This window comes from Pseudophryne corroboree, chromosome 4 (genome assembly GCF_028390025.1).
Source record: "Pseudophryne corroboree isolate aPseCor3 chromosome 4, aPseCor3.hap2, whole genome shotgun sequence".
In the NCBI taxonomy this organism is placed as follows: domain Eukaryota; kingdom Metazoa; phylum Chordata; class Amphibia; order Anura; family Myobatrachidae; genus Pseudophryne; species Pseudophryne corroboree.
The window spans coordinates 322,948,664-322,973,764 of NC_086447.1; the positions used below are offsets into that span (position 1 = coordinate 322,948,664).

The 25,101-nt window shown below is 44.9% G+C and overlaps 1 protein-coding gene across 5 annotated transcripts in view; it reads left to right on the forward strand.

Moving 5' to 3' along the window:
- MCF2L2 (MCF.2 cell line derived transforming sequence-like 2) overlaps positions 1-25,101 on the forward strand; it is a 1,017,734-nt gene that overhangs the window by 674,632 nt on the left and 318,001 nt on the right. For all 5 annotated transcript variants that reach the window (XM_063916343.1, XM_063916344.1, XM_063916345.1 and 2 more), the window contains exon 18: positions 11,195-11,264. In XM_063916343.1, coding sequence (XP_063772413.1) covers positions 11,195-11,264 — 70 coding nt within the window. The remainder of the gene's footprint in view (positions 1-11,194; positions 11,265-25,101) is intronic.

Here is a 25,101-nt window from a genome sequence, read left to right on the forward strand (position 1 = left end):
GCAACTGACCCTTCCACTCCACAACCCTCCTCTCCGTCTATTTCTTCCTTCTTAGATGATCTTTCTCTCCCTACCCTTACACAGGACCAGCTGTCCTCACTTAATGCCCCATGGTCGACGGATGAAATCTCCGCAGCTATTAAATCCACCCCTAGGAATAAAGCCCCCGGCCCAGACGGCTTTGTCTCTGACTTCTATGCTACTTTCCGTGAGGTCCTCTCTCCCCACCTGACTGCGCTTTACAATACATTCTCAGATCACGGCTCCCTCCCCCCAGAACTCTTAGAAGCGCGTATTGTTACTATTCCTAAACCCGGAAAAGACCCCGCCTATGTGCATAACTACCGACCAATAGCACTACTTAACTGCGACATCAAACTATATGCCAAAATGATTGCAACACGCATTAACAAATTCCTCCCCTCGCTGATACACCCGGACCAGACTGGCTTCGTTCCTGGGAGACAAGCGTCTGACAATACACGTCGGGTCTTCAACCTGATAGACTCCCTATCTGGAGACCAGGGCCTTCTCTTGCTATCGTTAGATGCAGAGAAGGCTTTTGACAGATTAAATTGGATGTACATGCGCCAAACCCTCCTTAGATTCGGATTTAGAGATCGCATTCTAACCTCTATCTTAGCGCTATACAGCTCTCCTACGGCCCGGGTGTTCGGGTGTTCAGCGGAGGCTTCCTATCCGACCCTTTCCCTATCACAAATGGCACCAGACAAGGCTGTCCCCTATCCCCTCTAATCTTTGTCCTATCAATTGAACCCCTGGCAACTAAGATACGAGAGAATCCCAACATCCCGGCGATTCAGTTCGGTACATCTCTTCATAAACTGAGCCTCTTCGCAGACGATGTCCTCCTCTTTATCTCTAACCCCACTACAACTCTTCCCGTCCTACATTCTGTCCTAGATGCCTACAGCCTCGCATCTTATTATAAACTTAATACTACCAAAACAGACGCCCTTCCTTTCAACCTATCTCATTCCACCTCAGCACTCCAAGCCTCCTTTCCATATAACTGGCGAAATCACACAATAAAATACCTGGGTATCAACATCCCTACCTCCACTGCAGACGTCTTCTCTGTCAACCTAGCCCCCTTGATAGAGTCATTGGAAGCACTTACGAAATCCTGGTCATCCTATGAGGTCTCATGGCTGGGACGGATGGCGGCATTTAAAATGTCCCTACTACCCAAACTAATGTACCTCTTTCGCACGATCCCATACCCCTTCCCAAAGAAGTCCATCCAGGCTTGTTCCTCTATCATGTCCAAATATATCTGGTCTTCAAAACCACCCTCGCTGGCTCTCTCAAGAATGGTCTTGCCAAGAGCATTTGGAGGTCTCAATATACCTAATATTCCCCTATACCAGGAAGCCTCTCTCCTGGCCCCCATTAAATACTATTTCACAACCCACTCTCATACCGGTTGGATGGAGCTGGAACAAATTTGATCAAACCCAATCCCTTTAGCTGATCTTTTCCGCATCCCAAAGTCGCTCTGACCTACTCAATTGTCCCTCCTCCCCTCCACGCAGGCTGCTCTACAAACCTGGGACACTCTATCGGCCTCCCTAACATCTCCCATTTCCCATATTCCCCAGATATCCATCACTACATTAGCACTGATGATACCCCATCTCAATCTATCTAAATGGAGACGTGCAGGAGTGTTATACCTAGGCGATCTACTAGATGGACTCTCTCTAAAACCCTTTTCAACTCTCCAGTCACAATACTCTCTCCCAGCCACAGAACTCTTCCACTATATGCAAGTGGCACACTGGTGGAGGGCAATCCCTCCTATTTACTTAACGATCCACACAACTCCACACACCCTCTTTTCCCGCCTCTCCCTACCTGAATCCAAAGGCGACATCACATACTGGTACAAACTTCGGATAACCCCTACCTCCCCTTCCAAATCTAATGCCCAAAAGAAATGGGAACAGGACCTGGGAAGAACCCTATCCCCAAACGACTGGCGTCAAGTTTTCTTAACCTCGTACTCCATGTCCCAGTGCTTAAACCACACTGAAATGCATATAAAACTAGTAAACAGATTATACCAGACCCCAGACCGAATTCATAAATTCTGGCCTTCTCATAGTAATAAATGTTGGAGACTATGCGGCTCAGTAGGACATATCTTCCATATATTCTGGACGTGCCCAAAGATCACTAAATATTGGTTAGAGGTATTTGAACTAATAAATAAAGTTCTGTCCACCCACATTGCGCCAGACCCAACTCTAGCATTACTACAAGCTGTTCCCTCCTCAATAACACCACCTGCTAGATATGTCCTGAGCCACATCCTGATAGCCGCTCGTGCAAACCTGGCCCAAATGTGGAAACAATCCACACCTCCTACCTTGCTAAGAGTTATACATAAGATAAACCACCACTTCCTTATGGAAACAGAATCTGCCCCCTCCTCTCTCAACTACACTTCCCTCAAAACGCGCTGGTCCCCGTGGCAAAGCTATGTCTCCTCGAAAGAAGGGTCTCAGTATTTCCATAAATCCACCTCACCTCCACCTAGCCCATCCGAACAACCCGACAATGCCTGAAACTATACGATATCGTCTATTATTGCACTCCTCTTTATCAAGGCACTTAAACCCTCCCTTTCCCGATGAGAGATGACCCCAGCTAGGTTTCCCCTCAATACCTTCTCCTAACATATACCTATACGCTCTGCCCTATAGGACTAGACCATGATCCCCTTACTGCAATGTACTGATTTCCTATATGTCTCAATCTACCTGATGTATTATGTATGTTTGGTTCCGATGTACTACCCCCCCAATTCTAGTCTGGACCCCTATTCCCCCCCCCCTCCCTCATTCCTTTGTATCCCTACTATATCTACCCCTACAATGTATTGTTGTATCACCCCCTTTTTTTCGTTCTGTACCCCATAAAAATGTTTATTTTTCTCAATAAAAAACTTGATTTAAAAAAAAAAACGCCAGCAAAATCTAAAAACTTCCTCACTGCTTCCTATTGGACTAAATTTAGCATATGCACAATAATTAAAGGTGAAGCTCTCTTTACACTGTTTTATACATGAAAACCGAAGTAATTATTTTTTATTTTTTTTATAATTACAGCTAAAATATTTGGAAATAAGTTTAGCCTTAATCTGTCTTACAGCCTGCCTTCCACTTTCTGTGCTCACATAGTCAGTTGTTGTTTAAAAAAACTCTGCCTGCTCCATGTTTATTGCGTAATCTGGGGTGAGTGGTTTATTTAATGTGCGATTATGCAATAGACAGCTGTAGAGCACAATATCGAACACTTTTGCCAAATGATATAATATGCCTACTGAATAATAAAAAATAAATAAACCAAAAATGCATTCTGTCATGGATTGGGTTGCTATATGTGCCACTTTATATTAATGCTTAGCAGGAGTTTGTAGATGAAGTCAGAAGCCAGGAGCAACAGCCATAACCTAAATAACCTTTTTTGGTGGAAGGGGAACAAATTAGAACAATATAGTAACAATTACTATTAGCTGCTTTATTAGCACATACTGGTATCTTACACAACAACCATCCTCTGGCATTTGTCCCAAAATAATTTCTCTAACGTCCTAGAGGATGCTGGGACTCCGTAAGGACCATGGGGATAGACTGGCTCCGCAGGAGACATGGGCACTTTAAGAAAGACTTTGACTCTGGGTGTGCACTGGCTCCTCCCTCTATGCCCCTCCTCCAGACCTCAGTTTGATACTGTGCCCAGAGGAGATGGGTGCACTGCAGGGAGCTCTCCTGAGTTTCCTGCTTAGAAAGTATTTTAATTAGGTTTTTTTTTTCAGGGAACACTGCTGGCAACAGACTCCCTGCATCGTGGGACTGAGGAGAGAGAAACAGCCCTACTTCTCTGAGTTTCAAGGTCCTGTTTCTTAGGCTACTGGACACCATTAGCTCCAGAGGGAGTCGGAACACAGGTCTCACCATGGAGTTCGTCCCAGAGCCGCGCCGCCGTCCTCCTCGCAGAGCCAGAAGATAGAAGCACGGGTGAGTATGAGAAGTAAGAAAACTTCAAAGGCTGCAGAAGACTTCGTGATCTTCACTGAGGTAACGCACAGCACTGCAGCTGTGCGCCATTGCTCCCATACACCTCACACACTCCGGTCACTGTAAGGGTGCAGGGCGCAGAGGGGGCACCCTGGCCAGCAATATAAACCTCTATTATGGCATAAACACATATATACATGTACAGCTGGGCACTGTACATGTATATAAAGAGCCCCCGCCATGTTTTTGAATAATTTGAGCGGGACAGAAGCCCGCCGCCGAAGGGGCGGGGCTTCTCCCTCAGCGCTCACCAGCGCCATTTTTCTCCACAGCACAGCGCTGAGAGGAAGCTCCCCGGACTCTCCCCTGCTTACTGAGGTGACAGTGGGATTTTCAAGAGGGGGGGGGCACATAATTGGCGAAAAACGTGTTATTTCAGCGCTACTGGGGAAACATTCTGTGTTTTGCCTGGGTTATATAGTGCTGGGGTGTGTGCTGGTATACTCTCTCTCTGTCTCTCCAAAGGGCCTGGTGGGGAACTGTCTTCAGATAAGAGCTTCCCTGTGTGTGTGGGGTGTGTCGGTACGCGTGTGTCGACATGTATGAAGTGGAAGGCTCACCTAAGGAGGAGGGGGAGTGTATGAATGTCAGATCTCCGTCGGCAGCGCTGACACCGGACTGGATGGAGATGTGGAATGTCTTGAGTGCTAGTGTAAATTTATTACACAAGAGATTAGACAAGGCTGAGGCTAGGGAACAGTCAGGTAGTCGGACCATGCCTGTCCCTGTGTCACCGGGACCTTCCGGGTCTCAGAAGCGCACATTGTCCCAAATAATGGACACAGATACCGACACGGATTCAAACTCCAGTGTCGACTATGAGGAGGCAAAATTACAGCCAAAAGTGGCTAAGGGCATTCGATATATGATTATTGCAATAAAAGATGTTTTGCATATCACAGAGGAACCCCCTGTCCCTGACAAGAGGGTACACATGTATAAAGAGAAAAAGCCTGAGGTCACTTTTCCATCCTTGTATGAGCTGAGCGAGCTGTGCGAAAATGCTTGGGAATCTCCAGACAAGAGGCTGCAGATTCCCAAAAGGATTCTTATGTCGTATCCTTTCCCGCAAACGGATAGGATACGATGGGAGTCTTCTAAGGTGGACAAGGCTTTAACACGTTTATCAAAGAAGATAGCGCTGCCATCCCAAGATACGGCTACCCTCAAGGATGCTGCTGATCGCAGACTGGAGGTTACCATGAAGTCCATTTACACACATTCAGGTACAATTCTTAGACCGGCAATGGCGTCGGCCTGGGTTTGTAGTGCTGTCGCAGCATGGACAGACTCCTTATCTACGGAAATTGAGACCCTAGATAAGGATACCATTTTAATGACCCTAGGGCATATAAAAGATGCTGCGTTATATATGAGGGATGCTCAAAGAGACATTTGTTTGCTAAGTTCCAGAATACACGCTATGTCTGTTTCTGCTAGGCGAGTCTTATGGACCCGACAGTGGACGGGTGATGCCGACTCAAAGAGGCATATGGAGTCTTTGCCTTACAAAGGTGAGGAGTTATTTGGAGAAGGCCTCTTGGACCTCGTCTCCACAGCTACGGCAGGTAAATCGAATTTTTTGCCTTATGTTCCCTCACAGCCTAAGAAAGCGCCTCATTATCAAATGCAGTCCTTTCGTTCGAATAAAAGCAAAAGAGTACGAGGATCGTCCTTTCTTGCCAGAGGTAAGGGCAGAGGAAAAAAGCCGCACACAGCTAGTTCCCAGGAACAGAAGTCCTCCCCTGCCTCTGCAAAATCCACCGCATGACGCTAGGGCTTCCCTTGGGGAGTCCGCTCAAGTGAGGGCACGTCTTCGACTTTTCAACCACATCTGGGTTCATTCACAGGTGGATCCCTGGGCAATAGAAATTGTTTCTCAGGGATACAAGCTGGAATTCGAAGAGGTGCCTCCTCGCCGGTTTTTCAAATCGGCTCTACTTGCGGCTCCCTCAGAGAGAGAGTTAGTGTTGAATGCAATACAAAAATTGTATCTTCAACGGGTAGTGGTCAAGGTTCCTCTACTGCAGCAAGGAAAGGGTTATTACTCAACCCTGTTTGTGGTTCCGAAACCGGACGGTTCGGTCAGACCCATTTTGAATTTAAAATCCCTGAACCTATACTTGAAAAGGTTCAAATTCAAGATGGAATCGCTCAGGGCGGTTATCGCCAGCCTGGAAGGGGGGGATTTTATGGTTTCTCTGGACATAAAGGATGCAATAATAAGACAAAGAAGAGTGAGAACAATCCTCATTGTTCCAGATTGGCCACGAAGGACTTGGTATCCGGATCTACAGGAATTGCTCACAGAAGATCCGTGGCCTCTTCCTCTAAGACAGGACCTGCTGCAGCAGGGGCCCTGTCTGTTCCAAGACTTACCACGGCTGCGTTTTACGGCATAGCGGTTGAACGCCGGATCCTAGCTGAAAAAGGTATTCCGGATGAGGTCATTCCTACGCTAATAAAGGCTAGGAAGGACGTGACATCAAAACATTATCACCGAATATGGAGAAAATCTGTTTCTTGGTGTGAGGCCAGGAATGCTCCTACGGAGGAATTCCATCTGGGTCGTCTCCTTCACTTCCTGCAAACTGGAGTGAATTTGGGCCTAAAATTAGTCTCCATAAAAGTTCAGATTTCGGCCTTATCCATTTTCTTTCAAAAGGAATTGGCCTCTCTACCTGAAGTACAGACTTTTGTAAAGGGAGTACTGCATATTCAGCCTCCTTTTGTACCTCCGGTGGCGCCTTGGGACCTTTAACGTGGTGTTAAGTTTCCTTAAGTCACATTGGTTTGAACCACTTAAAACGGTGGAGTTAAAATATCTCACTTGGAAGGTGGTCATGTTGTTAGCCTTGGCTTCGGCTAGGCGAGTTTCGGAATTGGCGGCTTTATCACATAAAAGCCCCTATCTGGTTTTCCGTATGGATAGAGCGGAATTGCGGACCCGTCCTCAATTCCTACCTAAGGTGGTCTCATCCTTTCATATGAACCAACCTATTGTCGTGCCTGTGGCTACTCGTGACTTGGAAGATTCCGAGTCCCTTGATGTGGTCAGGGCTTTGAAAATTTACGTGGCCAGAACGGCTAGGATCAGAAAAACAGAAGCACTGTTTGTCCTGTATGCAGCCAACAAGGTTGGCGGCCCTGCTTCAAAGCAGACTATTGCTCGCTGGATCTGTAACACGATCCAGCAAGCGCATTCTACGGCAGGATTGCCGTTACCAAAATCGGTTAAGGCCCATTTCCACTAGGAAGGTGGGCGCGTCTTGGGCGGCTGCCCGAGGGGTCTCGGCACTACAGCTGTGCCGAGCTGCTACTTGGTTGGGGTCAAACACCTTTGCAAAGTTTTATAAGTTTGATACCCTGGCTGAGGAGGACCTCATGTTTGCTCAATCGGTGCTGCAGAGTCATCCACACTCTCCCGCCCGTTTGGGAGCTTTGGTATAATCCCCATGGTCCTTACGGAGTCCCAGCATCCTCTAGGACGTTAGAGAAAATAAGATTTTAAACCTACCGGTAAATCTTTTTCTCGTAGTCCGTAGAGGATGCTGGGCGCCCGTCCTAAGTGCGGACTACTTCTGCAAAACTTGTATATAGTTATTGCTTAAATAAGAGTTATGTTATAGTTTCATCGGTTTTGGACCGAAACTATGTTGTTTTTCATACTGTTAACTGGTTAGTTTAACACAAGTTATACGGTGTGATTGGTGTGGCTGGTATGAATCTTGCCCTTGGATTAACTAAAATCCTTTCCTCGTACTGTCCATCTCCTCTGGGCACAGTTTCTCTAACTGAGGTCTGGAGGAGGGGCATAGAGGGAGGAGCCAGTACACACCCAGAGTCAAAGTCTTTCTTAAAGTGCCCATGTTTCCTGCGGAGCCCGTCTATCCCCATGGTCCTTACGGAGTCTCAGCATCCTCTACGGACTACGAGAAAAAGATTTACCGGTAGGTCTAAAATCTTTATTTTTGCATGGAGGGATGAATTGCTGAGGATGTAGGCATCATGGGATGAACCAGGATAGTCAGTTACAACACTTATGATTTTAAAATTCATTATATCATCCAGCCAAATTGCTCAATATTGTGCTCTGGTGCTATTTATTGCACATTCACAGAATAAGTATTACCTGTATTTATTTATTTATTTATTTATTTATTTATTTATTAACAGTTTCTTATATAGCGCAGCAAATTCCGTTGCGCTTTACAATTTGAAATAACAATAGCAAACTGGGTGATAAACAGTCATAGAGGTAGGAAGGCCCTGCTCGCAAGCTTACAATCTATATGATGTCTATAAGTATAAATATGTGCACAATACAACTCATGAAGCTGCTGATGGTGCTCTGATTGATCCTCCAGGGTTATCTCAGTCAGGTGGTGATTTACATTTTGCAGGTACTGTAGGTGCACAACATACCATAACCTTGTACATCCATTTGTACTATTTCCACACTGCCCTACATGCTTTTGGGTACTTAAAAAGTCATCACTATCAATTTCCTACCATTAGAATGGTGTTTAGAAGCCTAAATCGAATGTCTAACTTTATTCTAAACATTTGGGGATTTGAGGTTCGATTTTGAGTTTGATTTCAAATCGATTTGCAAATCGAATTTTAGTAAATGAGGGGATTTTATGTTGGGCTATGGGAAAACATCAGTGTTTTTCAGAAATTCGATTTCTATTGGGATGTGAGTTGAATTTGATGATAGATTTGATTTGACATACGATTTGGCCTTTAGTAAATCTGTTCCATCTAAATCTAATGAAAATGCCAAAATCCCTTCTAAATCAAAACCAAACAATAGTAAATTTTGCCCCAGAGCAAGTCTGATTTTTCCTAAAATTGTTTGTTTATTTTAGGCAAAATCACCAGGACATGCTCTGGCACCCAAGAGCGTGCATACTCGCTGTAAACCAAAATTGGGCTGTACAGTATGCAAGGTTTCCCACCACGTTAAACTCATGCCCAGTTGAATTCCCAATTCAATGTACACATGGTGAACGTTGACAAGATATATCACAAAACCTTTCTTACTTCTCTTATCTGTTTTTATCTTCTGCCTATGGTAGTTTCCTACTGTCTGGCACCCAACACCCACCCATCTTTCCCATCTGCTACTCCTCCTAAATGCCAGACTGAACATCCTCTATTGTAACTCAGACTCTGCTGCAGCCATCTGCAAGTCCCTACATTGGCTCCCTTAAAGTTCTCACCCTAACTTAATGGGATGTGCTATATGAGTTCAACAATGGGGTGTGGTCCCAATGTCAACAATATTATGTCAAAATGGTCAACATGTTGATATCTTGCATGTAGACCGTGAGAATGTCAAAAGTACTATTTTACAACAACTCTAACCCTAACCGCAGCCTAACCCTAATGCTCATATTGTAGGATTACATAAAGTCAACATTTTGAACTTGTTGACATTTTGTCAGTGTCAACCTCTTACATGTTCACATCAAGAACATGCTGACATTGCCTATCTGATCAGGCTCTCTCACAATCTTAAATCTTTTAAGCCATCTCCAGAACCCACCTCTTCACTATAGCCTATCCTGCTACAACCTAATACTTCTGGCTCTATGTTCTTCCAGCTTCCATGCCTTCTCATGTCCCACTAGCTTCTATTGTCTCAGCATTGCCCTTTCTCTCTAGAATGTAGCAGGACTATCTCTACATTTTACCTTACATCTGCACCTGTCATCGGCATCGTATACTCTTATACTCTTTTCATGTATGACTATATTTTGCATGATGTAGCAATGACTGCCAAGTTGTTGCAGAGTTTAGTGCCAATTTACAAAGAATCAATCATATTGAGAGAAGTTGCTGAGGTGTGTCCTACTTAGATGTAGTCACATACAGAGCTGCGTGTATCTCTGAATCAGCGCCACTGCCTTATCCTCTATTTTGTGAGATGCTGAGCTTCACTCATAACCCCAGTTCTTATTCTTGGCCATTCGGTAAAAAGTTTGGTGTGGCATAAAATCGAATAGAAGACCAGTGTGTAAAAAGCAAATAAAAGGACAGCTGGTGTCAAAGGTCATAAAGCAAAACAGACCAGGGTGGGCCACAAGTGAAGGTTGGGCAATTTCAATAGCTCCTGTGGGCTGCCCATCACTGCACTGGGCTGGAAGGAAAAATAATAATTGGTAATTTGTTACAAAGTGTTTGGTGTGGATTTACATTGTTGAGGAATGTTAGTAAATAACTCTCAGTGGCTTTAGGTAAATAAAAACAGAGATAATTGTCAGGTATTATTTTCTACATAATTCTGTTGACTCGAGAAAAAATAAGCTATGCTTTCTGTAGTGGAATTGCAGTATATGTGTGCAGCAATGCTATCTATAGTGGAACCTTGCAGTAAATGTATGCAGACAGTGAATGGCTGCCAGCATGCTAATTGGTGGATGGTCGGAGCTATCCACCAATCAGAGTGCTGGCAGCATTTACTGTATGGAAGCACGTGTAGAGACTGTGCGGGACCACAGGACGGGCATGTGATAATGTTTTTTTATATTGGTTCCCACGAATGGGTGTGTAGGAGTCACAGTGCATTGCTTTCCCCAGGACTTACAATGCTGTACAGCAATGTATAGTCCAGTGGTTTCCAAACTTTTTTGAATCACGGCGCCCTAGAATATCAGAATTTTTTTCTCGGCACCGCTAGGCCAAAAATTTCTTATTTAGAAAGAAATATTACATTAAGTAGATCGCGTTTATATGTCATCCTTAGGGTCAGTTTTGTGTGGTGAGGGACAAGATTTGCTTCTGTTTGGCCACATATTTTATGACTGGCAGCCACCAGCACTGGTTTTGCCTATTACATTGACCATGAATAATTTGAATTAATCCTGGACCACCAACCCAGGGCACCCCTTCAAGTGTCCCGAGGCACCCCAGGGAGCCACGGCACACCGTTTGGGAACCTCTGGTATAGTCTGAGGCTACAATGGAACCTTGCAAGAAATGTGTGCAACAATAATAGCCTGAGGCTACAACGAAACCTTGAACTTTATTGTATCTGTACCTACATTTGTATTTGTACATAATTTTTTTTTCTGTTGTTCTAGTACTTTTCTAAAAGAGCTGGAAAAGTGTACTGAAAATACAGATTCACTTGGAAGATGTTTTTTAAAAAGGGTAAGATATGTCCTACTGTCATATTAATATTTACTAAGTACTACTGATTTGCCTATAAAGCTCATTTGAAAAATGACTCAAAAACAGCATGTAAAAACATGGGTGGTGGGGTTCAGTTTAACGCGATGTTGTTTATCTCTGGGTATGAGTGCCTGGAGCTATTCAATTGTCCGCATCACGTCTGGCATGCATAGTCAGGAGACGCAATTTACCGCGACTAATGCCCCAGAGCTTAGTCATGGCATTTTTCAACTTAAGTGCCGGGCGCTATTGGCGCACGTCATAAGCTCACAATTAGCATTGCGGCACTAGTTCATTCAGATTTCTGTTTGCACCTTACTAGGGTGCGAGTAAAAATCTAGTAGCGTGGCCAATCCAAATTCCACAGCGAGGCCAATGGAATATCTCTGGGCACTCATTCCCGGAGCTAAACGACATCAGCTGAATTCCTGCCATAGTCTCATATGTGCAAAATAAGTTTCTAGTTAAATTATTATTATTATTTTCTGCAGAGGGGTACACTGTGTTCCACAGGGAATACATTGGGGTGTAGAGATGGATCTTGATCCAGGCACCAACAGGTTAAAGCTTTAGCTGTCCCAAAATGCATTGGGGCCTCCTCTATAACCCCGCCTCCAGGCACTGTGAGCTCAGTTTTCAGTTGGTGTCTGCAGAAGCAGGTCATTTAACAGGTGGGCTGCACTGGGCAGCCCTGAAAAGGCTTTTTCTGACCAAAAATGTTTTCAAAACTGGGCTGTCAGCGCTGTATGTCAGGGTGACACTTCAGCACTACAGCTCCATCACCTCCCAAGCGGCGTTGCATACTCCCGCTGGCTCGGTTCCCGGGTACTTGCGGCGGAGATGCTCCGGCTTAGACACACAGTCGCAGACGCTCTCCTGGTTCACGTGGCTGCTACAGGGAGGAGGTAAGAGGGTCCCCCAGGTGGGACCCGCCATTAAATCGTGTTCCGATCGCAGTTTAGGGAGACGGATTGCGACGCTGGAGTGGACACTGTGACCGAGCAGGGACCCCACTATATCCACCAGGGCATACGAGCACAGGTCGGATATACTAATGTCCACTTTTAATAAGACTCCACAGTTCCAGGTGGTGAAGTCCAGCATAGGGGAACCGGCGCTTGACCTGTAGCCCATCCCCCGGCCCAGTGCGCCATCTACTGCTGGTGTTCCTGCCCTGGAACTGCCTCACACTCTCCCTCACTCCCTGACTGAGACGCCGGGCGCCATTTTCTAAAATAGATGCTACTGGTCTCCGGGACTGCAGGGTAAGGTCTCTTTTGTAAACCCGCCTGTACATCAGCGCCATGGTTTTACAAACACTTAAGTATTCTATGTGCCGATATTAAGACAGTGTTCCTTTAGAACAAGTGTACCTCTACCAGAATATATTGTACGAGCATTCTGATATATACATCCAGTCTCAGACCGCGCATTGTTTTATATATATATATATATATATATATATATAAATAAAAAAAATTATTATTATTATTTTTTTATATGTGTTCATATAGTAATCCAATGCAATTTTATTGTCATGAAAATAATTATTTGCATTGCAAACATGACTGTGTGCCTGTATCTGCTTTGTGATTTCACTGCGGCGTATTCCAGATATATCTATCACTGTATACTGTACCCTAGGGGACTAGGTGCATCTGGGTCAATATATAGTGCGTCACAGTATTTACCTAATAAGTGTATTCTACTGTGTACTCAATCACATACTGTAATACCGGATTTATTTGCAGGTATTGTCTACTGGGTACTCAGTCACATGCTAACGGATTTATTTGCAGGTATTGTGCTCTGTCTGGTTTCATCGTACTAAACTGCTCTCTATTGCATTTGTGTATAATTTTTAACATGTAGGGCAGTAAATCTGGGGATGCTCCTGCATCCTGCAGAGCATGCGCAACGGATTTACCTGAGGGGGTAAGTTTTGTGTGATGGTCTGTGTACCCTACTGTGGTTAAACAAACTGATATGTTCACACGTCAGAGGGTATATAAACTCTGTTACCACAATCTGACCATTAAGTGTACATCAGACAAGACCCCTGGTCTAATCCAGGGAAGACATTCCCCCTGTCTACAACGGGCATTCGCTCGATATCCTCTCCCTGCAGAGTTATATAACAAGTAGGTAATTCACTGCTAGTGAACTCATGTGTCACCCATCGGGTGTCGTCCACTCTGCCTCTCACCACTGTCCCCTCATTGTAGGAACCGACAGATAAGCATGTGGAGGGATGCCTGAAGTCTATTACTTCCTTACGGGTGTTGTACATAGACCACAACTGCGTCCTCTTGGGGCTGCAAAATAGATTGATGACTGGATCAGGCATTAGAGGAAGAGCTGCCAGAGGATATATCTGACAATGCCAGACATTCCTTGTCTCACAATACCACCGCCACCTTTTTCTACACCAGGAGGCGTCCCCTGAGGCAGGTGTATTAGCTGCCAAGGCGTTGAATACGTCTGTGCAGGTTGAGGTCATGGAAGGTGGATCTGGACTCCAAATGTCCTTGGAGGTATTACCCTTTACTGGGGACATCTTATTTGGTGAAGACCTAATTAAAAATTGGGTCTGAGTCGGCGGCTACTATGACTGCCTTTCTCCTAAATGCTACTACTTCTGCACAGAAGGCATAAGGTACCGCTTTTCCCTGCTTTCGGCCTTAAGGGAAAGCGAAGGTCAGGCATACCCGAGATTGTCTCATGCTCCCAACAACCACTAAGCCCAAGGCTTAACTACCCTGGGCTGCTCGTCAGCCTGCTTCTCATGACAAGCCCTGCTGCATGATGGGACAGGCCTCCCCCTGGGGGAACCCAGGGTGGGGGGCCAACTTCTACGATTCATCCAGGTCTGGTTAATGACCACTTTGGTCATTGGTGCGAGAAGTTTTCTCTTTCAAGAGACGTCCCCCTCGCCAGTTCTGCACAACTGTTATCCCTTCGGATCCATTAAAGGCGCAAGCTCTACAGATGGTTGTGCGTTACCTCCTGGGTACAGGAGTGGTAGTGCCAGTACCTCTGTCCTAGAGAAGCAGACGATACTACTCAACCCTGTTTCTAGTCCCGAAACCAGATGGGTCTTTCCGGCCTATTATCAACCTCAAATCACTGAACAAGTTTGTGAGAGTGTCCAAGTTCCGTATGGAAACACTGCGCTCAATTGTACTGGCCATGGAATCCGGAGGCTATATGGTATCCCTGGATATACAAGATGCTTACCTGCATATGCCTATTGCCATATCGCAACAGCAATATCTGCGGTTTGCTATTGGCAACCTTCACTATCAATTCCAGGCTCTGCCGTTTGAACTGGCCACGGTTCCTCTGATCTTCACCAAGGTTATGGCCATGATGACTGCTCATCTCCATCACCAGGGAGTCAGGATACTGCCGTAGCTGGTTGATTTGATGATTCTGGCAAACTCCCACTATGTACTCCTCAGTCATCTACAACTGACTGTAAACTTCCTACAAGCCCATGGGTGGCTCGTCAACTGGAAGAAGTCCTCGCTGGTCCCTGCTCGGAGTATTTTGCACCTGGGGGCACTACCGGACACACACAGTCAACGGCTGTTTCTGTCTCCAGAGAAGGTCCTCAAACTTCAGGACAGAATCAGATACTTCCTTTCTCGCCCAAGAGTCTCAATACACTTGGCGATGCAAGTACTAGGCCTCATGGTGTCTGCTTTCGACTTGGTAGAGTACGCTCAATTCCAATCCCGCCCTCTACAGAGGTTAATCCTTTCCAAGTGGGATGGCCTGCCTCATCGGATCAGGTCTCACATGATCTCCTTGACTCCTGAGGTTCGTCTGTCACTGACCTGGTTGATATAGGACCAGCAGTTGAGCAGAGGCCGTCCCTTCTGGATCCCCAACTGGGTCCTACTGACTACGGACACCAGTCTGAGGGGTTGGGGTGCGGTGTTGGAGCAACACTCTTTCCAGGGACGCTAGACCATGGAGGAATCAATCCTCCTGATAAACATTCTGGAATTGCAGGTAGTGTTCAATGCTTTGTTTCTCTCCCTGCCTCTGATACAGAACAGGCCTGTTCAAGTACAGTTAGACAACGCCACCACGGTGGCATACATAAACCATCAAGGCGGCACTCGAAGCCGCATGACACTGATGGAAGAGTCAATAATCCTTCGTTGGGCGGAATGCCTTCTGCCGGCAATATTGGCAGTGTTCATTCCGGGAGTCCTCAACTGGGAAGGTGATTTTCTCAGTCGTCAGGACGTGCATGCTAGAGAGTGGAGTCTTCATCAGGAATTGAAAGACTTCCTAGTGAACAAGTGGGGCCTAGCAGATGTTGACCTGATGGCGTCTTGACACAATTACAAAGTTCCGGTCTTTCTGATCAAGAACCAGGGATCCTTAAGCAGCGGTTGTGGACGCACTGGCAATTCCATGGAACTTTCAACTGCCCTACATGTTCCCTCCAGTGTCACTCCTGCCCAGGGTACTACAGAAGTTCAAACAAGCAGGAGGAATACTACTTCTAGTCGCTCCAGCGTGGGCCAGACGGCATTGGTTCTCAGACCTGCAGGGTCTATCGATAGAGTGTGCTCTTCTACTTCCTCAACGCCCAGACCTCCTCGTTCAGGGCCCTTATGTCTGTCCAGACCTGGCTTTGACAGCATAGCTCTTGAAGTTTTATTCCTGAGGGCCAAAGGATTCCCTGAGGCAATCATCCAAACTACGCTGAAGGCCTGCATACCGGCATCTGCGCGGATTGATTATAGGATCTGGAATTCTTACTTCACTCGGTGTGCTGCTAAGAATTACGAGGCTTACAAATTCAGTACTTCCAGACTTCTGGCTTTTCTGCAACAAGGCCTGGACTTAGGCCTCCGTCTGGCCTACCTCAAGGTTCATATCCCTGCCTTGTTGGTATGGTTTCAGAGAAAACTTGCATGTATTCGTGTCGTTCATACTTTCACTCAGGGTGTTTTTCGGATTCAGCCTCCCTATGTCCCTCTTGTGGCTCCATGTGATCTGTCAGTTGTTCTGAATGCCCTGCAAGAGTCTCTATTTGAACCTCTTGAGTCAGTGGACCTTAAATGGCTCACGGTCAAAGTCCTGTTCCTACTGGCTATTGCCTCTGCTAGGAGGGTGTCGGACCTAGGCGCTTTATCCTGTCGTCCACCCTTTCTGATATTTCACAGTGACCGGGCAGTTCTTAGAACTCGCCCTGGTTATTTGTCTAAGGTGGTGTTATCTTTTCACCTTAATCAAGAGATTGTGGTTCCGGCATTCATCTCTTCTGGTTTGTCCTCCAAGAGCGGTCTTTGGATGTGGTACGGGCTCTCCGTATATACATGGAGAGGACTACCTTTTTGTTTTTATCAAACGTACCTGGCCTGCGACTAAGCAAACCTTGGCCAGATGGAATAGAATTGTGATTGCACAAGCTTATGCACAGGCTGGTCCTCCAGCTGCTGCTGCTATTAAAGCCCATTCTACTTGGTCTGTTGGACCCCCTTGGGCGGCCTGCCATGGCGCGTCCACAGAACATTTGTGCAAGGCGGCTACGTGGTCCTCAGTGTACACGTTCACTAGATTCTATGCCTTTGATACTTCCGCCTCCCAGGATGCTTCCTTCGGATGCTGGGTTCTCATATCCACTAAGGCGCGTCCCCTCCCTTAAGGAACTGCTTTGGGACATCCCCAATGTATTCCCTGTGGAACAGAGTGTATCCCGCTGCAGAAAAGGAGATTTATGGTAGACTTACCATTGTTAAATCTCTTTCTGCGAGGTACACTGGGTTCCACAGGGCACCCGCCCTGACGCACCTAGCTTCTATGGGTTTATATGGCATTAGTCGCTGGTCCCTTCTTCTGTCGTGAGAATGTGGTTCTATGTGACATCTGCCTTCTCTTTTACCTGCTCTTGCATTGGACTGGTTAATGAAACTAAGCTCACAGTGCCTGGAGGCGGGGTTATAGAGGAGGCCCCAATGCATCTTGGGACAACTAAAGCTTTAACCTGTTGGTGCCTGGATCAAGATCCATCTCTACACCCCAGTGTATTCCCTGTGGAACCCAGTGTACCTCGCAGAAAGAGATTTAACAATGGTAAGTCTACCATAAATCTCATTATTATTATTATTATTATTATTATTATTATTATTAGTTTAGGTCTGTTTCTTCACTGTATACTAGATTGATTATACATGGTGTGGTACAAAATGTCAACATTCAGACAACACCCCATATAATTATTCAAGTTCAAACCATTTTAAGCCAAACACTAACCACAGCCTGACTCTAACTGCAGTCTAACCCTAACACTAAAACGGAATGTCAACATTGCGCTTTTTAATATTCACAACATTATGTCAGTGTTGACATTTAGATCATGTCGACATTTAATGTCAGCATTCTGACTATTGACATTTTGACTACATATCATCATATGGGATTCACTCTGTGTTTAGTTCATCTTTCTAAAAGAATCCTTATTTTTTACTGTACTTTTTTTTAAATATTTTGTTTCTTAATAAAAACTTGCTTCGCAGTGTCATTATTTGGGAAACCAGAACACTTCGAGCATTGTTAATCTTATCTTATTAGGGTTGTATACCTCCCAACTTTAAAGCTCTTTGACCCGGGACCTTTGCGCTTCATAGCCATGCATACCAGCAGAGGGGGAGGAGCTTTTTGTTGATAAGGGGTGTGGCCTTGGATGGGTGGGGGTGGACTCATGTCACGTCCCCTATTTTCATAATTTTGGGGGCATGCCCAGCGCTCTCCGAACAGCTGGGCAGCCCCCAGGCTCACTATAATGCACTGTTTACATCTATCCAGAGATCACTGGCTGCGGTGATCCCAGGCGCCCCAACCTGCCCCCCTGCTTGCGGGAGGGACAGCAGGACAGTGTCCTAATCTTCCCAATGAAATATAATGACAGTTAGTAGAATCCATGCCTAGAAAAATTGGCTCAACAAAGTGGAAAGGTTGGAAGGTGCAAAGTACAAAGTGGAAAGGTGGGAAAAACTTAAAAGTGCAATACAAAAGGGTTAGGAAAAGCACCAGGAAAAGGAAGGCAGTGCGGTTCACAAAAGAGGAATCAACTAGGGTGAAAGTAAAAAAAGATTGCCTTTAAGAAATACAAACAGACTCAAAATAATAATGACAAAGAGATGTATCTTGCCAGATAAAAGGAGGCTAGAAGGTGATTGTCATGATTGGACGCTATTCTGACGCCAGAACGTGCATCTCTGCAAATAATATTGTATTGATCAATGTCTGCAAATGTCCTGTGTGTGGTTATGTATAAATCCTGTGTGAAAAGGTCATAGGAGACTTCAGTCTGATGTGCCACTGCTCCCTTGCTGATCTTAAAGGGGGAGGTGTCATGATCCAGGCTACTTCAAGCAGGAATAAGCCTGTTAATAAGTAGTGTGAGATCAATATAGATGATACCAGGATATCCAAGTGACGTATCAATGGATGTGATGCCAACGCATCTGGGTTACATCAAAATGGGCATGATTGAAATTTGTATTATTCCAATTGATGTTTTTCAATGTACCAGTATGTGATAACTGTCTTTGCATGTTAAATGGTTGAAGCTTGATTGATCTGCTGGCATTTAATTGTAGCCACAGAACACAGAGACACACTGACTGCTTAGGTGTGAAATTTAGTTTATTTTACTTATCCCAGAATCAGAGCTGAGATCTTAAAGTAAATGCAGTTCAGGCCTGAAATGTGTTTTCTCAGCTGGCTTGTGTATCTCCCAACAGGTTGTTTCCTGACCCCAGGGGGTCACCAGAGAGAGACCAGAAAGACATGCTGGCTAGGGAAGGTGATTAAAAACTTCCTTCAGCCAGCTATAAGTGTCTTAGTATGATTGATAAATTTAATTGCCCATCTTCAAAAGGAAGGGGAAGAGTAATTAGCCAGCCCCTGCGTATATGACCAAGAGACCCCATGTTGCAGTTGAATTTACACAATTAACTCTGATCTGGAAAGGGTTAACAGTAACACTCCAGAGGGAGGGGGGTTGAAGGGGCAGCATGTTTTTTAAATAGGAGACCCACAGAGTGTAAATTGTCCATTATCAAAGAAGCGAGTCAGGAGAACATTCTGGCTCTGTAATGTTCCGATATCCGAAGCGGCTTCACTTCACCTCATCGTTCTACTCTGCATGCGTGCTAGTATCGGTGGGTTTATCTTCCTATTTTTATTTTATTGAAGTTGTCTTTCTGTTGTGACTTTGACTTTTTATCATTATATTCTTGTAACTTTCTTTTTACTGTAACATAAGCTTTGAAGTGTTTTACTTGAATTAAATAATCTAATTTTAGATCTGGTTTCTGTTGTGTCTCCAACCCAACTCTCTGAAAGAGGCGTTACCAAAATATTAATAATTCTAGGTGCAGGCAAAAGCCATAAGTTTGCCTTGGGTCATACCCTAAATGTTTGTACTTTGGCTGGTGGCAGTGATTTTGTGAAATTAACACACGCGCTCAGGTATCCCGTAAAGGTGTCACGCGGCAGGGATTCGCAGATTGGCGTATCTGGGGAATCGACGTGCCTAGGATCGTGACAGTGATCAGGCATGCAAAGGCAGTTGCTCGACTGTTGAGAACCTTTGGGATCAGGGGGTTGGGTTGGCAAGCCAGAGGGGAATTTTTTTTTTTTACAAAATACTATCTTCTCAAAAAGACCAGTGTTTCAGAAGTGATATTTTCCTCATGGAGGCATATGAGCTCCTGCCATGCCCCCAGCCTCTCTGACGCCCGTGAATAGACACTGTGCGCATGCGCACATCATCTACTCATCGATGGACAGGAGCCTCCCAACTGTCCCCCACCGCCAGACACTGCAGCCCGCGAGTGGGACAGCGGGACAGTCCCCAAAAAATGGGACTTTCCCGCGAAAATTGGGACAGTTGGGAGGTATGGTAAAACATTGCATAATACATGCATTAAATATTCCTATTTGCTCATTATTACTTATTTTATGTATATGTGCATAATTTATATTTATGTAGTAAGGGGAAAGGTTTATGTGACAGAAAACAGTACATTTTGCGATAATTGTTATTATTGAAATACATACAAGATAACCCTAAATAAATGTAGTACTACAAACAAGTCCATTTTTGAGGATATGTATGGGTGAGAAAGTAACAGATCATTTTGCTTGTACATCATTAAATGTAAACTAACAAATAAAATTGTGCATACTGTATGTGCAGTTTAAATTTGTGTCGAAACAACATTTAGTGGTGTGTAATTGGTCACTAGTGTGGATGTAATGTAAAACAAAAAATACTATTACATAAATAGCAGGGTCTGTTTACTACTTCTTCTTTACCTGTATAACCTGATTGTTGTGTTCACGATGCTGTGAACAATAGGTACTTAGCAGTGCCACTGTTACTGTACTGTTTGGTAGCCTTGGTATCCTTAGCTTGGCTACAGAATTAATAGGGATAAACTAATGGTAGTAATAGCAACAGGTCTGTGTTCAGGTGACTCACTGATGAAGCATGGACGCTGATGTGGGTGAGGAGACATCAGGGGGAAATATACTAAAGTTCAACTTTGCTCCATTTGTTTTGTTTTTTTGTAAATAAGCCACAATTTTGCTAATCGCAAATTTACTAATGATTAATTTGCATTGAGGCATGAGTTGGTTTGTGTTGGAATGCGACTTCTGAGGCATTGTAGTGCTGGTTTTTATGTTTATGTGCAACCTTTGAAGAAATGAATATTTTTACCTAACAATTACACAACTTACAGCACAGCACTTTGCAGAGAATATTTTGTATCAGTTAGTGCTCCACTGGAGTTTACAGTCTAAGGGCCTGATTCAATTAGCCGCAAAAACAAAAACTGCAAATTTACCGCAACTTACGATGCACCTATTCTGTTGTCTGCAGAAAACGAATTTGCGGTAATTTAACCACAAATTTCAATTCACCACCGATGAGCAGGTGAACAGTGGGGAAAAAAACAATTTTAAGTTACAATGATAGAAACTGGGTTACAAGTTATGGGACAGGTATACTGAGGTGCTTTTTGACTGTGGACAAGTCTTTTTACGCTTGCAGGCGGGAGTAATCAGGTTTTTTAAAAAACTTTTTTCAAAGTGGTGTAATGTTACCCAAATATATACTCATACCCATTTTTATGTAACCCCTTTAATGAGGCATTTTCATTTCAGCCAAATGAAAATGCCTCATTAAGGGCATTGAAACGTTGCACTTTAATCGTATCTACAGTATATTTGATTATTTGGAGACTGGAGTGCCGCACCTACAGCCGAGTAATAAATGTGTTTATTTGTTGTGGGAAAGCAATTAATGTTACAGAGCAATTCTCAATGTGAGGCTCACTTAATAAGCAGCTATGGAACATCATAGGTGTTTCTATAATGGGTGCAGTGTGTACGGTGCACACAGGCCCCTTGGGTTCAGGGGGGCCACACCGCACACACTGCACCCATATATTATACTTACCTTTCCGTAGTCACGCGGTTAATCACAGTATACACTTAAAATAGAAAATAATAAATACAAATTAGAATTGCCTTTTACAGTGGATTCAGTATACAGTACATATACACAGAGCTGGATTTAGGCCTCATGGTTTGTGGCCCTCCTCCTTCTTCAAACAATCCATAGCACTATATTTTCATTCGTGATTGTGAGCGGCATCACAAAAGTACCTTGGTGCATGTGTAGTGCGATTATGGCGCATGCGCTGTCTACCAATAATCTTTCAGTAGCGTGAACATCGGCATTGCGTACAAATCTGAATCAGGCCCTAGGTCTTTTGGAAACAGACTTGAAACCTGTGTCACATTTAAAGTAAACTGACTGCCCACATACAGGGGATGAAACCATTTTGTTTCTCCAAATATTTCTCATCCTATCAAAGGCCACTTAACAAAATTGTTACTAGTCCTTATAAATCGATAGACTGCATTCTCAAGATTATTGGTTCAGGACCTTGTATTTCTTGGACTGCATAGGATCTAGGCGTATAGATGAGTGTGTAAAGGAGACTGCAGTTGCACCTTACACAGCAGTTGAAAATTGTATACTGTGGGCCTGGACCTGAATTTAGACAAAGATATTTAGATCTGTAAATCCAGGACGCATATTTTCTCTAACATCCTAGAGGATAGTGGGGTCCACATTAGTACCATGGGATATAGACGGGTCCACTAGGAGCCATGGACACTTTAAGAAATTGGTAGTGTGGGCTGACTCCTCCCTCTATGCCCCTCCTACCAGACTCTGTTTAGAAAATGTGCCCGGAGGAGCCAGTCACGCTTGGTAAGCTCCTGATGAATTTTCTGCATTTATTTTCTTTTTTGTTGTTTCAGGCAGGTCTGGCTGGCACCAGACTGCCTGCTTCGTGGGACTTAGGGGGGGGGGGGGGGAACGGCACAACCTCCCTAGGGTTAATGGTCCCATTCCCTGCTGACAGGAGCTCCTGTGGGTCCTATGCGCAAGCCCCACCACGGCGAGCGTACAGACCCGCAGCACGCCGCCACCCCTAACAGAGCCAGAAGAATGAAGAGTGGTGAGTAGGTGGCCGGCGTCCTGGTTAGCGGGTCGCCGGCTGTAATGGCGGCACAAGGGTAGGACCGCAGCGCTGACAAGCAGGCTGCGGCTCCAGGCTTCAGAGGCATACACGGTGTGTGTTCCACTGTGAGGGGCGAGCTGAAGCCACAACATCCATATACCCACACTGGCAGCACTTCTACAGGGGTTTTAACCCACTGTAGGACAGAAGTTACCCCAGCCAGTATAAAAAAACTGGGACGACCACGCGCCATTAAGAGGGCGGGGCTTCACTATGAGCGGATCCAGCAGCTCACCAGCGCCATTTTTCCTCTGCAGCTAAACACAGGTAGACTGGCAGGGTAGCGCAGCTCCTCCACAAGAACTCCAGAGCACCTCAGCCGTACCAGGGGGTCATAGCAAAGGGGGGGGGGAGCAATATTTGGTGTACTAAACCCTATTAAGGGTACAAGGTTTGTGACCCAGCTGAATTTGTACTTTTGCTATAGGCTCGCTGTGTGGCTGGCTCCAATATACTCTGTGTCTCCCTAGAGGGCCCTGTGTGGGTTAACTGTGTTTTACCCTATTTTCCTGTGGGTGGGTGTGGTGTCTGTGTGTTTTCTTTTACATTTGCTATGTCAAAGGAGTGTGTATCATGCACAGCAGAGTGTTTTTCTCAATCTGGGGATCACTGCCATGTACTCAGGATAGTACACATTCTCAGGCTAGTGGATCTGAATCAGTATGGTTAGATTCATTAAAAGGGATGATTTCAAATATTTTGAATAAATTATCCCAAAAGGAGAAGGAGACGCAATACTTAAGGCAGTCTGTTGATGACCTTATGAATAGAGATTCAGTGGTTATTCCAGCGTCTCAAACCCCTGCCATTTGTCCACAGAAGCATTCTCTGGCCCAAATCATGCAGGCTGATACCGATGATATATAACAAAAAATAGACACCAGACTGTGTCCTAGGCGCTTATAGAATAAGTGATCTGTATAATACGTTCCTTTTCTTTTTCATCCACTAGGGGTCACTGGAGTACTCTTGGGATATGGACGGCTTCCACAGGAAGTAGGCACTGAATAAATTAATTTTGGAACTATACCTCCCCTCCATATCCCTGAGTACCTCAGTGTTTTTTCTGTGCTCGACGCAGTTAGTAGGCTTGTGGCTTTGCTGCCACAGAGGTCCACATTTCATTGGATTTTTTTCTAAGTTTTTCTTTTTTCAACGATTTACCACATCCCATCCCCCTTTCCAATAGGCGTGGGTCAGGGATAGTGAAGGCTGCTTTAGCAGCTGTGGTTGTCGGACCTCTCTAAAAAGAGCTCCCTCACTACCATGTGCAGGACTAAAACCTGCAGTAAAGGCTGGACGGAACTTACAGAGAAGGCCCGTCATAGCCCTCACCACAGGGTCCAGGTATGTTGAACGGGGCGGTCAGCTCACGCTGCCGCCCCACTGTGTGGGATACTGTGTGTATGTGTGTGTGTGTGTGGCCCAGGCCCTCGATGCCGCTTTGGGCTCCCTCTCCACCATAGCCCGGCTCCGTGTATAGAGAACGGTATACGGAGCATGGGGGGGCACACAAATGAGAGTCAAAAGGCAGGTTTCTTATAGTGAGTAACTTTGCTGCCACAGTGATGTTCCCTGCACACAGAAATGTCAGGGTCACTGGATAAAATCTCATGATTCAACTCTTATTGATAAGGGAATACAGCAGCGCTGCATATGTATTACAATAGGCTATGAAGTCTTTGTTAAAACAAGATTAACCATGTTTCCTGTTGTATTTCCAGAATTTCCTGTGTTACATCTCTCCTCCATTGAAGGCGCAGGGGTGTTAAGGGGAATTTGGGAGCAGGCATATGGCTGGCGTGCACTGCACTTGGCCAGATATATATTTATAGAGACAACTTAGTGCTATAATTACTGAGTCGTGCAAGTTGTCTGTCTTTGTTTTTGTTTTGTTTTTTGTATTGTCTGTCTGCATGAGTAAGACACCAGCAATTACTAATAAGCAGTTTCCCTGCCATGTCTAAAACATGGATATACATAATTATTTATATCATAACTGTTTATAATGATATTATCCTAAAGACTGCAAATCTGAATCATGGTTGTGGCAGCCAAATACTGGCTTTGTTCATTGTTGTAAAGTAAGATATGTTATAACATTTGGTCAGCACATGGTGCTTATAAAACAGTATCTGTGGAGCAGTATGAGTTCAGGTCTCACCTGCAGCAGCTTTGGCTTAATT